This window comes from Prunus dulcis, chromosome 2 (genome assembly GCF_902201215.1).
Source record: "Prunus dulcis chromosome 2, ALMONDv2, whole genome shotgun sequence".
NCBI lineage: Eukaryota > Viridiplantae > Streptophyta > Magnoliopsida > Rosales > Rosaceae > Prunus > Prunus dulcis.
The window spans coordinates 23,921,617-23,934,842 of record NC_047651.1 but is presented as its reverse complement, the minus strand read 5'-3'; the positions used below and the strand labels follow the sequence as shown (position 1 = coordinate 23,934,842).

The 13,226-nt window shown below is 36.4% G+C and overlaps 3 protein-coding genes across 5 annotated transcripts; 2 read left to right on the top strand and 1 right to left on the bottom strand.

Annotated features, from left to right (window-relative positions):
- Positions 1–1,475: 1,475 nt before the first annotated feature.
- Positions 1,476–2,350, bottom strand: LOC117618504 (CDGSH iron-sulfur domain-containing protein NEET). The gene is made up of 2 exons (XM_034348065.1): positions 1,965–2,350; positions 1,476–1,852 (listed from the first exon to the last, which is right to left on the bottom strand). Exons 1-2 carry the CDS (start codon positions 2,246–2,248, stop codon positions 1,750–1,752), a joined length of 387 nt encoding a protein of 128 aa, XP_034203956.1. The 5' UTR covers positions 2,249–2,350; the 3' UTR covers positions 1,476–1,749.
- Positions 2,351–2,994: 644 nt separating this feature from the next.
- Positions 2,995–8,953, top strand: LOC117618503 (K(+) efflux antiporter 5). 3 transcript variants are annotated; one of them, XM_034348063.1, is made up of 20 exons: positions 2,995–3,497; positions 3,621–3,664; positions 3,964–4,025; positions 4,162–4,246; positions 4,345–4,406; positions 4,723–4,798; positions 4,979–5,053; positions 5,151–5,222; positions 5,364–5,447; positions 5,546–5,614; positions 5,716–5,793; positions 5,906–5,994; positions 6,253–6,349; positions 6,446–6,499; positions 7,060–7,155; positions 7,484–7,672; positions 7,769–7,846; positions 8,074–8,118; positions 8,242–8,397; positions 8,585–8,953. In XM_034348063.1, exons 1-19 carry the CDS (start codon positions 3,275–3,277, stop codon positions 8,359–8,361), a joined length of 1,698 nt encoding a protein of 565 aa, XP_034203954.1. In that variant the 5' UTR covers positions 2,995–3,274; the 3' UTR covers positions 8,362–8,397; positions 8,585–8,953. The 3 variants fall into 3 exon arrangements, with proteins under 3 accessions (XP_034203954.1, XP_034203953.1, XP_034203955.1); XM_034348062.1 differs by having other exon boundaries at positions 2,996–3,497; positions 8,242–8,337; XM_034348064.1 differs by lacking the exons at positions 4,345–4,406; positions 4,723–4,798 and having other exon boundaries at positions 2,996–3,497; positions 8,242–8,337.
- Positions 8,954–9,311: 358 nt separating this feature from the next.
- On the top strand, positions 9,312–12,016 carry LOC117618502 (cysteine and histidine-rich domain-containing protein RAR1). Its single transcript, XM_034348061.1, has 6 exons — positions 9,312–9,527; positions 10,148–10,150; positions 10,288–10,370; positions 10,562–10,716; positions 11,361–11,596; positions 11,700–12,016. Exons 1-6 carry the CDS (start codon positions 9,423–9,425, stop codon positions 11,793–11,795), a joined length of 678 nt encoding a protein of 225 aa, XP_034203952.1. The 5' UTR covers positions 9,312–9,422; the 3' UTR covers positions 11,796–12,016.
- Positions 12,017–13,226: the final 1,210 nt, after the last annotated feature.

The window sequence follows — 13,226 nt, the reverse complement described above, 5'->3', positions numbered from 1 at the left end:
AAACTCAATAAAGCCTACTCATTGTAAGAACGCAAAAAATAAAAGAAAAACTTTCCTCAATTCAAAATTAAAAAGAGGAAACTCAATAAAGACTCAATTCTTTTTAAAATTTATAAATCCATTAGGAATTTTTTTATAAAAAAAAAACATGGTAGAAAAATTTGATTATGTAAAATTAATTGATACTTTTGAATAAAAAAATGCAAAATGAATGATGTTTTGATGCATTTTATAAAGTTGTTACGTAAATTACATATCGATTTTTTCTTTTTATATTACAATTGTGAATTTAAGTTCATATAGTATTTTTCCACTTATCATAAGAAAAAAAATTCACATAAATAGAGAAGGTCGTAGTTAAGATGTTCACCTAAGGTCTCTAAAATGTAAGACCGCCACAGCACTACACTAGTGGATCTTTTATCCTATTAAGAGATACGATAACAAACTAAACTCTTACACACTACGATTATAAATTAAAATTTAATCGCTTAAGACTGGAGCGCAGGACACGAAGGCACCATTAGTTGTATAAAATAGTGTTTGCATGTGGAACAGCTTTCATGTCTTCCCATCATTGGCTGTCAGTTTTCAAGATCTAACTAATGGAACAGAGTTAACAACTAATAATTTAATATATGCGATTTTGAAAACACGACTGATGTTAAACAAAGTATTTTATATTATCTTTTTTTTTTATATCATAACTCAATTGCACCGAATGACACTAAATTTGGAAGCAAAATCATATGCAGTGAAAAAGTTTGGTTTAAAAGAAACCTATTTTTTTCCCTTAAAATTCCTTCCTACAGGTAACGTAACCTTTTCAATTTCTGAAAAATTCACTTTAATTCAACAACGTGACTCGGTTCCAACTTGCCTTGCACGGGTTGATCTTGATTTGACCAGTTTTTAATCGTGACCATTCACTTAGAAAAATTCCAAGCCCATTCCCCCTGGTTTTGGAATCATGGGATGATTAGAAATGATTAATTGCTCTCTTTTTCTTCCGCTTTTGAACAGATTATCATAAACTAACATATGTATTTTCTTGTTTAACATGTTCACTTGCTTTTCTCTCAGAAAAATAAAAACATGGTCACTTGCTTTAATGATTGTTCTTAATCCTCTTTGCTAAGAAAGTATGCTTAAAGTGCATTATGAATGCGCCACTTCTGTGCAACGTCATTATATTTACAAGTTTCCAGCTGTGTCCCCCAACTTGAGCTCTTTTATGAACAGATAAAAACAGATGGCAATACTTGCTGTAACATCCGGTACATTCCAAAACATGCACACAAGGAAGATTGGCCCGAGAATCCCTGTGCTTATATAGCATATGTGTAAATTCTTCGGTTTTGAACTACAGAGAGAATCCCTTTAAGTATCAAGAGGAGGGTGTCACCTATATGTTACTAGGGTATAAGTACTTGAACGGAGAACACGAGAAAGCTTATGTCGGGAACGAGTAAACCTAGAAAAACTTCAAGAAGAAGGTGCATATTATTCCACAAGAAATGGAGTGCAAAACCAATTAGGCGTGCAAGATTCAACATCCAGAGTCTGAAAGCAATGAGCTCTGGTTGACCAGTATTCTAATACTAACGGATGCTTCTGTCAGTCAATATGAGTGAAATAAAGGGTACAACTCGTACGTTATTTGAAATGTGACGATTATAACAATACACATACTGTTCAGATCTCAAATAAACAGTCAAAACAACACCTCTACTAACATCGAAATGCCGCTTACTGCTTCTTGAGGAGCAATGGTCCAACGTTGTCACCAGTAGCCTTATTGTGCTTTACATGGCTTCCATCGCACAGAGGGAAAGTCCCTGACCTCCAACACCTATTTCCAAACAACCACAACAACCAAAATTACTAATCTAGAACAATAAACAGCAGATATAATTTCAACATTGTGTAAGTTTAAACAGTAGGAACATGAAATTGGAACTTACCTGCAATAAACTGTGAGGGGCTTAGAGAGTTCACCGACGACAACAGAGTCCACAACCTTTTCCTCGCTCTTCCTAATTTCAGGGTTTATGGGTTGAGCCTCTGCTTTCACCACCACCATGGGCTTCATCCTTCTGCTATAACCACAACCAGAAGAAGAGGAAACAGGGTAGGCCAATTGGGTCCCGAAGGTCATAGCTTTTCTGCTACTCAGTTTCAAACCCTCCATTGAAGGTTTTCTGTGACCGCAAGAAGTTAATCCGGCCGTGCTTACAATCGACGCCATTGTAATGGGTCTGGAGATTTCTTGCCCTCAAACGAAACGACCGATGGGTTAGTTAGGCGGAAGGTTGGTAGTGCTTCGGTCTTGGGACTTGTGGATGGCACACTCCAAAGTCTATTTCAATGGTTGGGTTGGGTGGGTGGCGCTGGGCGAGACACGTCATCTGTCGTCTGGTCACTTGGGCTTTTGAGCCCTCAATCTCTTCCTCTTTTTTATTTCATGCCAAAACACAGGTTCATGTTGAGGCCCTTTACTTTTTGGGCCGGACCCAATCCCGTTGGGCTTGTTACGTAGCTGCCAAAAAATGTATTTATCAAAGACGAAAAAACAAAATATATTTAATTGTCTGACAAAGGGATATTCTAAACTACTCTAACATATGAAGATTGAACTCTGATGCAAGAAATAAATAATAGGTAATAGGTTATGAGTTTTCCAAATTACTTGATTTTAAGGGTTTGAATTCTATCAGATAAACTCATAATTACTTGTTCAATGCGAAAAGCTTTGGAGTATTGGAGTATAAGTTTTGACAAATTACCAGTTACTGATGGGAGCTTCATGAATGACAATGATGAGAAAATCGCAGCGCCAGCACCCACTAAAGTATGATTTGGGCACCAAATGGGCCCTGAAAGTTAACGGACAGTGAAAGGTCGCAACGCCCACATGGGAAAATTACGTCTGTAAGCCTGAGAAGACGAAATTACCCCCAACGCATACGTTTTCCTGAGGAAAAAACAAAAAGAAAAAACGCGAAATAATTTTTCAGGTGTGCGATCCCGCCCTGAACAACTGAAAAAAATTCCCAATTAACGTCCAAAAATTACGATAACAAGACACTGACTTTAAACCAAGTCTCTCTTTCGTAATCTGAGAAACGTCTCCTTTTCTTCTCCCACTCTTTGAATTCAATTTAATTCCTCTCAAGCTCTATTCCTTTTGAAATTCAAATTCCGTTCCTAAAATTGAGAGGGAGAGAGATAGAGAGAGAGAGAGAGATTGGATTGGTTCAGCTTTCCACATTTGATGGCGAAGAGAAAACGAGTGGTGTTTGGGTTTTGTTATTGTCTTCTGACGATTTTGATTTACGCGAGGGTTTCGTTTTCCGCGAGATCTGATAAAGAAATTAGGGAGAGGTTCTACGGGAATATGATGAACTCGTCCGCACCGGAATCCGGTGACGGCACCATTGCTAAAATGTTCGATCGGGTTCTCGAGAAAGAGTTCTCTGAGAATGATCAGCCCGAAGGTTAATTATTTATTTATTTGGAATTTTGTTTTAACTTAACATTTTGCATTTTGTAGTTATTGTTTGGTTTATCATCTTAATTCTAGTTAGTTAACATTTCATTTTGCTTTTCACTTTGTCTAGGATCTGATGGAAGCAGCTTCAACAACAGTGTGGCTGATCAACAAGTAGGTTTTGTTATTATTCTCATCTTCCTGTTCCAATATGCAATAATGTGGTTGTAACAAGAAAAAATCGGAATAATTTGGTTTATTTTAATGCCGAAACAATTTTGTAGCGAAAGCTTTTCACTGCTTTAGCTTAACATACAAAATCAATCTTTGCTTTTATTTATCGTCTCATTTCATCTTACAAACTTCTGCTTTGTAGCTTGAGTGTGCATATGTAATTGTGTGATTGTCGTTGTTTCTTTCCTTTTGTCATGTATGTTATAATGTTAAAGGCAAATACCGATTGTGTTTTGCAGGCTGTACTGGAGACTGTGGCTAAAATCACTCATGAGAAGAGAAATGACACGCAAGAGGCAAAGTGTGTGAATGTTAAATGGTCTTTCGATGTTAAGACCATTGTTCTGTGACAAGATATTAAATTCGTAGTGGAATAAGATGTGCGATTTTGCTTTTATGTAGTATTATATGCCATTTTGTGTTTGTTTTTGCTTCAGTGGCACAAAATCATTTCAGTTTCAAGGTGTTTTTTCCCTGGAGAATGAAGATTCCGAAGAAACAACAACCTTGATTGACAAAAAGGTACTTTGAAAGTTGTTGGCAGAGATTCCCAGGCGCTGTTATAATTGTCTTTAGCTTCATTTTAACCATATTAACTTATTTTACTTATTTAATGATAGGATAATGTGTTTGTGATGTCAAACAAGAAATCCAAATATCCAGTACTTCAAGTAGATTTGAGGTATTTTTATGTATTCCTTCCCTGACTATCATACATGGATAAATTCAGGGACCATTTTCTCAATTGTTTTAGAATCAATTTCTGTGTGGCATAAACTTTTATGTCTTTGGTTGTTTTTAATTGATTATGGATTTTATAGTCTAATGCCTGTAAAACAGTTTGTTATCCCTCAAATAGCCCCAAAGGTCATCCTTTTTTATAACAAACTTGTGACACTGCATTCTCCTGCCTTAAGAACAGTTGTTGCAGTTTCTAAGTTTTGATTTTACTTATTGATACATGTATGATTTATGGTTAACACTTGACATTTTGGCAGGTTAATTTCTGATTTGGTGGTTATCATAGTTTCTGCTGCCATTGGTGGAATTTTGTTTTCTTGTTTGGGACAACCGGTTTGTCTTTAAATTTTAGCCATCCTTTTGCTTTCGTTCATAGTTTTTCTGATCTCTAACTTAATCTTCCACTATATTTAATGGTCTATATGACCCAACATTATAAACTTTCAGCTACATATAGCGATTTAAATGATGCAGCTGTTATGCTATCTTTTCTAATTTATATGCATATGATAGGTTATTGTGGGCTACCTTCTTGCGGGTTCTCTCATTGGACCAGGGGGTCTGGAGTTCATCAGTGAGATGGTACAGGTACGTTGTGAATTGTGATCAGCTAAAAGTTCTATTGCTGATTTTGGAGTTCTAGTTTCTTTATAGTTTATCCCCAAATCTGCTACTTCTGTTACAGGTTGAAACTGTTGCACAATTTGGCGTTGTATTTCTTCTTTTTGCTCTAGGTTTGGAGTTTTCTTTGGCTAAGGTATGTTAGACTTGGGAAATTTTAGTTTACTGACTGTTATGCAGTAAAATTATGAAACTTTCTAATTCATATCCTGAGGGGGAGGGTGAGGATGAAAATCACCTTTGTTTAAGGAAGCCATTTAACTTGTTGTTTGTGCAGTTAAAAGCTGTGGGCCCTGTAGCTGTTCTTGGAGGCCTTCTTCAAATCTTAACATTTATGTTCTTGTGTGCCATAACTGCTGTGGTATTGTATTCAATCTTGATAACCAGTTTTTTGTTACAAGTAACTAGTTAATTCCTGTCAAAATAAACAATAAGCTTGCCATTTTGCTTATTTTGCAGTTGTGCGGAGCAAAGTTGTCTGAGGGAGTTTTTGTTGGTTCCTTCTTGTCAATGTCATCAACAGCAGTGGTATGTTTTTGAAGCCTTAATAATATGATGTCACTTTTCCTCATTGGTTGTTTCTTTCTGAAATTTGAGTGCACATTCCTTTCTCATTTCCTTTTTACCAGGTGGTAAAATTTCTTGGAGAACGGAATAGTAGTAGTGCTCTTCATGGTCAAGTAACAATTGGAACACTCATTTTCCAGGTAGGTTTTGAACTCTGAAAACTCAGATGATATACTTACTGATAACTAGATGGCATTTTATGCAATAAGCTTGGTTTATGATGCTACATTCATTCACTGTGGATTATTTCAGGATTGTGCTGTTGGTTTACTGTTTGCTTTGCTCCCAGTTTTGGGTGGTCATAGTGGCCTTTTCCAAGGAATGGTATCAGTGGGGAAGCTGTAAGTCTCTGCTTCTGTGCCTTCTTTTATGGCATTTTTATTTTATTTTCCCATGTTGTATCGTCCTTTTTCCTTTTATTTATTTCTATTCCAAAATTTTCTTTTGTTATAATGAAACTGAGAGTCATTTTAATCATTTTATTTTTTTGCCATGCTCGAGTTTACCATTTTTTTCTCTTTGAAGTGGTCCTTTTGCAGTCCAACATCCTAATAAAGAGCTTGTTGCAAATTATAATTTGTAATTTGTTGTGTCTTCAGGCTGCTAGTGTTGTCTCTATATCTTGTTGCTGCCTCTGTATTGTGTTGGTCATTTGTTCCTCGTTTTCTGAAATTGATGATGCACTTGTCCTCTCAAGTAAGTTTTGATTGCTTAGTAGAATGAGCGAGTTACCTTTCTGTATTGACTTTTAATAACTAACATGGCTCATCTATAATTTTTATGGTGAATCAGACGAATGAGCTTTATCAGCTTGCTGTTGTGGCTTTCTGCTTATTATCTGCTTGGGTAAGTGGACATTTTGTATTCATTTTATGTCAAGGCTAATTACTACTCATCATGTTCATCCTCAAATCTATGCATATCTATTTCCTGCTCCATCTGCATGCTTTTGAGTGCTGAGCCGGTTTTGACACATTATAACCACTATGCTTCATTATTGGTCCAATGTTGGCCGAGTATTGGCTACTGAGTTGTTGCTCAACTTGGTTTTCCAGAATTTCTGGAGAATACAGTTTTTATGATACATTTCTAAAATAGGACTTGAATCTGCTTAGTTGGATGGGAATGAATTGATGGATGGCAAGATGAGTGCTTTAAACTTGGAAGTTGAAATGCCTGACTTAAATTGGATATTCTAAGTACCTTGAGAAAAGAAGGAAATATAAACCTTTGTTATGTAATAAGTTTCCCTTCATGAACTTACTCTGAAGCTAAGATGGTGAATTACCTTTTCAGTGTGTGGATCACGGAATAACAGTAATATGGTTCTAATGCACAGATCTTGCTACATATTTGTAATTCTCAACAGTGTTTTAATACTATTGAATCTCTTGTAACCTTTTCAGTGTAGTGATAAGCTGGGCCTTAGCCTTGAGTTGGGTTCATTTGTGGCTGGAGTTATGATATCAACCACTGACCTTGCACAACATACTTTAGACCAGGTACTCTTCTGGATTTCCACTTGTTACCTAATTTATTGTTGTCATGTTCATTTGTTTACTTTTGTTTTTCCCCCCTTCTTAAGTTATAAACTCGTTGGACTTTATTTTTGGGGCTTCTTTTAACTAAGTGGTTCGTAAACTTAGTAAGTTACATTGTTGTAAATGCTTTTTTATATTGCAAGTGTCAGGGTCATGTATTAATATTCTTTTTGTTTCTCAGAAAAGAAAAGTAAAAGCAGATGCATGGACATCACTTATGAATCATTTTTTGTATTCATAAGACAGTGTTAACATTAATGATTGCATTCGATGTTTTTGTACATTGTAGGTGGAACCAATTCGTAACCTTTTTGCAGCCCTCTTCCTTTCAAGTATTGGAATGCTCATACATGTACATTTCTTGTGGAGCCATGTGGACATACTGTTAGCATCTGTTATTCTAGTTATAGTTGTAAAGACTGCCGTTGCTTCTATTGTTACTAAGGCCTTCGGATATAGCTTTAGGACATCATTTGTGGTAAGTTGATTTATAAGATTTGAGTCATATCTTATCTGCAGCAGATAAACTAAATTATTTGCTTCCTAATTTTTAAAACTTGATTACTTTTTATAGGTTGGCGTCTCACTTGCTCAAATTGGAGAATTTGCTTTTGTCCTCTTAAGTCGGGCGTCGAATCTTAATCTTGTTGAGGTAACTTATCTCTCTTTATGGTTAGTCATAGTAATCTAGGAATGGACTATATGCATGCATTCGCAAGTTGTGCAGTTTTAAATTTTCTTTTTGAATAAAAACATAGGAATCAGCAGAGAAAAGTAGAATTGTTAAACTATTGAACTTCTTCATTTTTTTATCTGCATATTATCCTTTGGTTTCATCTTCGTTTTCTTATCATCATCTTTTCAAACTATTCTTTACAGGGGAAGATGTACCTGCTTCTTCTTGGAACGACAGCACTAAGCCTGGTAATTTTATATTATTTTTCCTTGTCATTGAAAGTGACTTCAATTCTCTCTCTCTCTCTCTGTCTCTCTCTCTCTCTCTCTCTCTCTCTCTCAAAATACTTACCCTAGTAAATGATGTTACAGGTTACAACTCCACTCTTGTTTAAGTTGATTCCTGCCATAATGAACTTAGGAGTTCTTATGCACTGGTTTCCTTCCGAGGGCACCCCATATAGCGAGGTCTCTCTCTTTCCCCCTCTCTGAAGCACATGCATGCATGCTGACACACTTGCAAGCATGGTATACTTTTGAAGTTTGAATGAACCATGCAGTGGATATTGCCCGTGGCTCTTCTCATCGCTCTTTTAAAATGAATATGTGTGCAGAGGGCTGGATATGCCTTCAAAACTTGAAAAGTATAATTTGCTTCTGAAAGCTATCCAGAGTTTTAAGTATTTGCTCATTTCTTTTTTCCTCCACTTTACAGGAGAAAGCTTTGATGATTGAAGCAGAACACAACAGAATATTGTGACCTTTGTCTATCGAGTCCTTATCAAGTGAAGATTCAGTTGTATGATTTGTGAATATCAGGTTTCGATTTCGCTGCCAATTCCATTGTAGAGGATGCAGATGACATTTCTGGATATTCAATTTCCAGCTCGGAGCTATCATGTATATAAATATTTTTTGTATTATTTCGAGTATTCTGTAAATAGGAGTCTATGTAGGGCTCCTCTCCAAGTGTGCATGCTTACTGCAAATACTACAGATTTAGGAAATTGTATCGTACCCAAAAATTAACTTAAGAAGCATTTTTTGTGAAATACTACTAACTGAAACATTTTTGGCCTTGCTACGTTTATGTTGAAAATTTGCTTTCATTATGGTATAGAGCTTTAGCACATATTAAGATCAAATGCAGATGCCATGTAGCCATTAACGTGTCAAATCGGACTATTTTCGTTACGGCGAATGAAATAGAATCCTAACTCGTTATCTCACTTTCCTTTGTCATATTTAAGCGACTTTTTTAATGCAAAGACTTCAGACCAAAACTTTCTCTACGGGCCGGCCCGTACCCAGAATTAATTGGGCTAACGGACTCCGGAGTCTGATGGGAAGGTGAAGCCCAAGAAGGGCACCGAGGCGCACTTTCTAGAAACGAGAAAGTGGAATGTTAAAGGGAAACCAAAATTCAAGTACGAATATGTTTTGAGTTTTGTTGGACTTGCGGTCCTTCTCTTTTGGTCTTCCTTCCTTGCTCCTCCTCCTTCTAGCTTCCCTTCTCCTCTTTCTGGTTTTTCTTAGGCAGACCAAGAGAGAGAATGGAGGGTCAGCAGACAGCTCTGTTTAAATGCCAGCGAATTGGCTGTAACGCCGAGTTTTCCGAGGACGACAATCCCGAAGGTTCCTGCCTATACCATGATTCGGTACTCTCTCTCTAACTTTCAAGCTCCTTCCTTTTTACTTTTCGGTTTTAGAAAAAACAAAGAAAAATTATCTTGCCAGGCACTGGTTTTGATGTGAAAGAAGCTAAGCAAATTCTCGTTTTCCTTATTATTATTATTTTTTTTGGTTGTTTCCGCAATAAAATCTACTTACTCTTTTGCCCGAGTTTAGTTTCATAAATTAAATTAAATATCCACTAAGATTAGTGCAGTGCAGCTGCTGCCTCAAATTCTTCTGTTTTTTCGACTGGGAGATTCTGCTAATTGAGTATTTGGAAGTTCAATCAGTTATTGTAAAATCTTTTACAATTGAAAGTTGGCCCCCGTTTATAGGAGGACTATGCATCGATTTGCTGCATGGATCAGTATATCTATCTTTGTGTAAATTATTTCGTTATGTGACTCAATTCAAATTTAATTTAATTCTTTGATCCAAATGCTGCACATTTTGTATCTAAAAGGGGCGTTCGCGTGCATGCTCTGATTATAAATGATGAAACTTTTTATTGTGCCTTGTGAAATCTTGTTACTGAATAGTAATTCAGCTTATTGTTTTGCATGTTCGGCTTGGTTGATTGCGTGGGCATCTTCAATTTTTTCAGGGAGTAAGTATATGCCTATTGATTTAGTGGTTAAATTGCATTCCTTTATTTATTTATCTTTGGAGTTTTTGAAATGTTCCTCTTTATTTTCTCTTTTAGTTCAATGCCATGACTTAAGCTCAATATCTTTATTTTTCCAGCCTATATTTCATGATGGGATTAAAGAGTGGAGTTGTTGCAAGAAAAGAAGTCATGATTTCAGCTTATTTTTAGAAATTAAAGGGTAAGTGCTGAATTTTCACTAGGATTTAAGATTTGCCTATAACGCGCTCGCTAGAACTTGAAACAAAGTTTATTGTTAATAAAAAAAAAATTTAGTCTTCCTAAATTGATTATGCATTTAAACTTTTGTCAGTATAAGTTATTTAACTATCCTTTTCTGTCAATTTTTTTTTTTTTTGGGTGTGAATGAAGTTGCAAGACAGGTAAACACACAACAGAGAAACCAGTGTTGTCAAAGGCGAAGCCTAAGACTCCTGTTTCTGCTCCTACCGCTCCCCCTGCAACTGATGCATTGTCAAAAGAATCATGCTCTAGGTGTCGGCAGGGTTTCTTCTGTTCGGATCATGGTAATTTCATTTGGTTCCCTTTTGCTTTAAGCATTTGAACATGTCCATTTTTCATACTTGGTGTACAGGAGGTTGGTTGGTTTTTTCACGGAAATGATATAATTTAGTTGCTTAGAATAGGTGGAAGAAACTGTGTGCACACAAATTGTAAGTTTGATATGACTATGAGAGGTTCTAATATTGCCTTCTCATTGTTATTTTGTGAAAAGTGGTAGTGATTCAATCTCGGAAGTTAACAGATAAAGATATCAGTGGTTTGGATATTTGAAGAAAATAACAATATTAGGATGCGATATAAGGTGATTTGTTAAGTTTGAATACACTGAGAACTTATCCTTCGTTATGTAACTGGGGAACACAACTTGGGGGAAAGAGTGAATATTCCCTTCTTCAGGTTTTGGAATCTGAGAAGGTGTAAAACACGACAGAGTTATATGAATTGTTTTCATTCTCTTCTAGTATCTTCTCAATGACTGGGGAGTGCCCTCTGTGGAAGCTGATTCTCTCACTTTGTCATTATTTTTTCCCTCTTTACATTGTAACCGGAAAAAAAAGAAGCTCCATATTCCCTAACTTATCCATTTTCTAGCTGTTGTTTTGCATTTTAGGTTGAAGCAAGTGAAATTTTTTTTTTTTTGGGTTAGGTTCACAAGCCAAAGAAATGAATTCAAAGCCTGTAAATGTGGCCACAACTCCATTTGCTGAAAGCATTACAGATGTTGAAGGCACTTCTGCTCCATCAAAAAAGATTGTTGGCATAAACGAGCCCCAAATTTGCAAAAATAAAGGGTGTGGCAAAACTTTTAAAGAGAAGGATAACCATGAGGCTGCATGCAGTTACCATCCGGGGCCTGCTATTTTCCACGACCGAGTGAGAGGGGTGAGTGTCCTGCAATAGCGAATTCAGTCCTATATATAGTATAGTATGCCTTGTATCTTTAGCTGTATTAGTAACAATGATTCTTTTCTTTCTAATATTGCAGTGGAAGTGCTGCGACGTTCATGTAAAGGAATTTGATGAGTTCATGAGCATCCGTCCATGCACTAAGGGGTGGCACAATGCTGATCCAGTACCTTAAACACAGCAGATACAGGGAGAAGGATGAAGTGGTTTTTGCTCTCCTTTTGGTCCTACATTTTGTTTATTCAACTGATACATTTCTGTCAACTCTCATCCAAGAACTTTGAGCTTTTCTGTTTCTAATCAACTTTAGATATATAGTTGTCAATTTATCATTTCCTGTATTTTTGTTGAACTTATTAAGGCATTACATGTTCAGATGTTAATTTTTATGTGCAATTAGAGTCTTATGAGCTAGGCCTGCCCCTGTGAGGCTCTCAGATTGGATCATGGTTGGGCTTTTAGAACAATTAAAACCCAATCTAGAATGAATACAAATTCTGTTTCAATATTCTATTTTCATATTTTACTCAGATTTTGGGTGTACTCTAAAGCTGTGCACGCATTGAAATAAACATGAGCATCGCAGTAACAGGATTGATTAAAGAAACAAAAATTTGGCATGAAACAATAAAAAAAAGAGGACGAAAAGTAAGTGTAAAAGAGATGAGAATTATAATTATGGAGGGGGAACTTATCACGTGTCTTATGATGGGTATAATCAATCCCCCTGTACCCCCTTCTTTATACCCCCAACCAAATCTTACGGTCCCACATTTCCTCTTTTGCATGTACCACAACAAGCTCTTGTTTAGTTCCGTTGCTTTCTGATGGTCGGTTTGAGCCCTTCTTTGCTTTGTACCTCCAAAATTTCATAACTACTTGGACATTTGTGCTACTTTATCAAATATGTTTAAGTATAGATGTTTTCCAATAGAACAAAATCAAAAGCTCAACCGATTAAGAGTAGTTATTCGTGTATTTAATATTTTGTGTTCATTTCTACGTTGAGTTTTTGTATTCGAATTTCATTATAGCAGATCTCTCAATATCGCCGGTATATTAAAAAATAAAAAAAAAGAAATAAACCAAAGTACAATTAGTCTTGTTCCGTTGAATTTGCCCGATGGAAAACCCGCATAAATGTAAATCAAGAAAAATTTGAATCCACTTGAATGGAGTGAAGAGGGAGGACCCCAAAAGAAAAACCAAGTGAAATAATAACACATGGAAATTGAATGCATGGTCATAGTGATGAGAGGTGGGTACAAAAGTCCCCACCAAACCAATGGTTTAAAATTGAGACTCATCAATGTCACGCCCGTAGTACAATTGCTGACGGCGGGTCACCGGCTGCTTCTACGCCGGTCTTGTCTTTGGCTTTAGCCTCTCAGGCTCTGAGCGCAGTCTGTCTGGCTCTAATGTACCACCTTAGCTGTCACTTTTCATATTTTTTTAACCCTTTGATTTTATTGTTTAGGGGTAGGTGCCCTTATAGCCTCAGGCCTCAGTCTAAGGCATGTGGTATGTGTATGTGTATGGGTATAGGAGGAGAGGAGAGGCCTCTTTGCCTCAACTGCATTTATGTGGCTTGCTTTGATGGGTTTGG

Bases quoted from the DNA above. Each gene is read 5' to 3' on its own strand.
- LOC117618502 (XM_034348061.1), top strand. From the start codon at position 9,423: ATGGAGGGTCAGCAGACAGCTCTGTTTAAATGCCAGCGAATTGGCTGT. The intron at 10,371-10,561 runs GTAAGTGCTGAA...GTGTGAATGAAG, and splicing joins TTATTTTTAGAAATTAAAGG to TTGCAAGACAGGTAAACACA. The intron at 11,597-11,699 runs GTGAGTGTCCTG...CTAATATTGCAG, and splicing joins TCCACGACCGAGTGAGAGGG to TGGAAGTGCTGCGACGTTCA.
- LOC117618504 (XM_034348065.1), bottom strand. From the start codon at position 2,248: ATGGCGTCGATTGTAAGCACGGCCGGATTAACTTCTTGCGGTCACAGA. The intron at 1,853-1,964 runs GTAAGTTCCAAT...GTTTGGAAATAG, and splicing joins CCCCTCACAGTTTATTGCAG to GTGTTGGAGGTCAGGGACTT.
- LOC117618503 (XM_034348062.1), top strand. From the start codon at position 3,275: ATGGCGAAGAGAAAACGAGTGGTGTTTGGGTTTTGTTATTGTCTTCTG. The intron at 4,247-4,344 runs GTACTTTGAAAG...ATTTAATGATAG, and splicing joins CAACCTTGATTGACAAAAAG to GATAATGTGTTTGTGATGTC. The intron at 8,338-8,584 runs GTCTCTCTCTTT...TCCACTTTACAG, and splicing joins AGGGCACCCCATATAGCGAG to GAGAAAGCTTTGATGATTGA.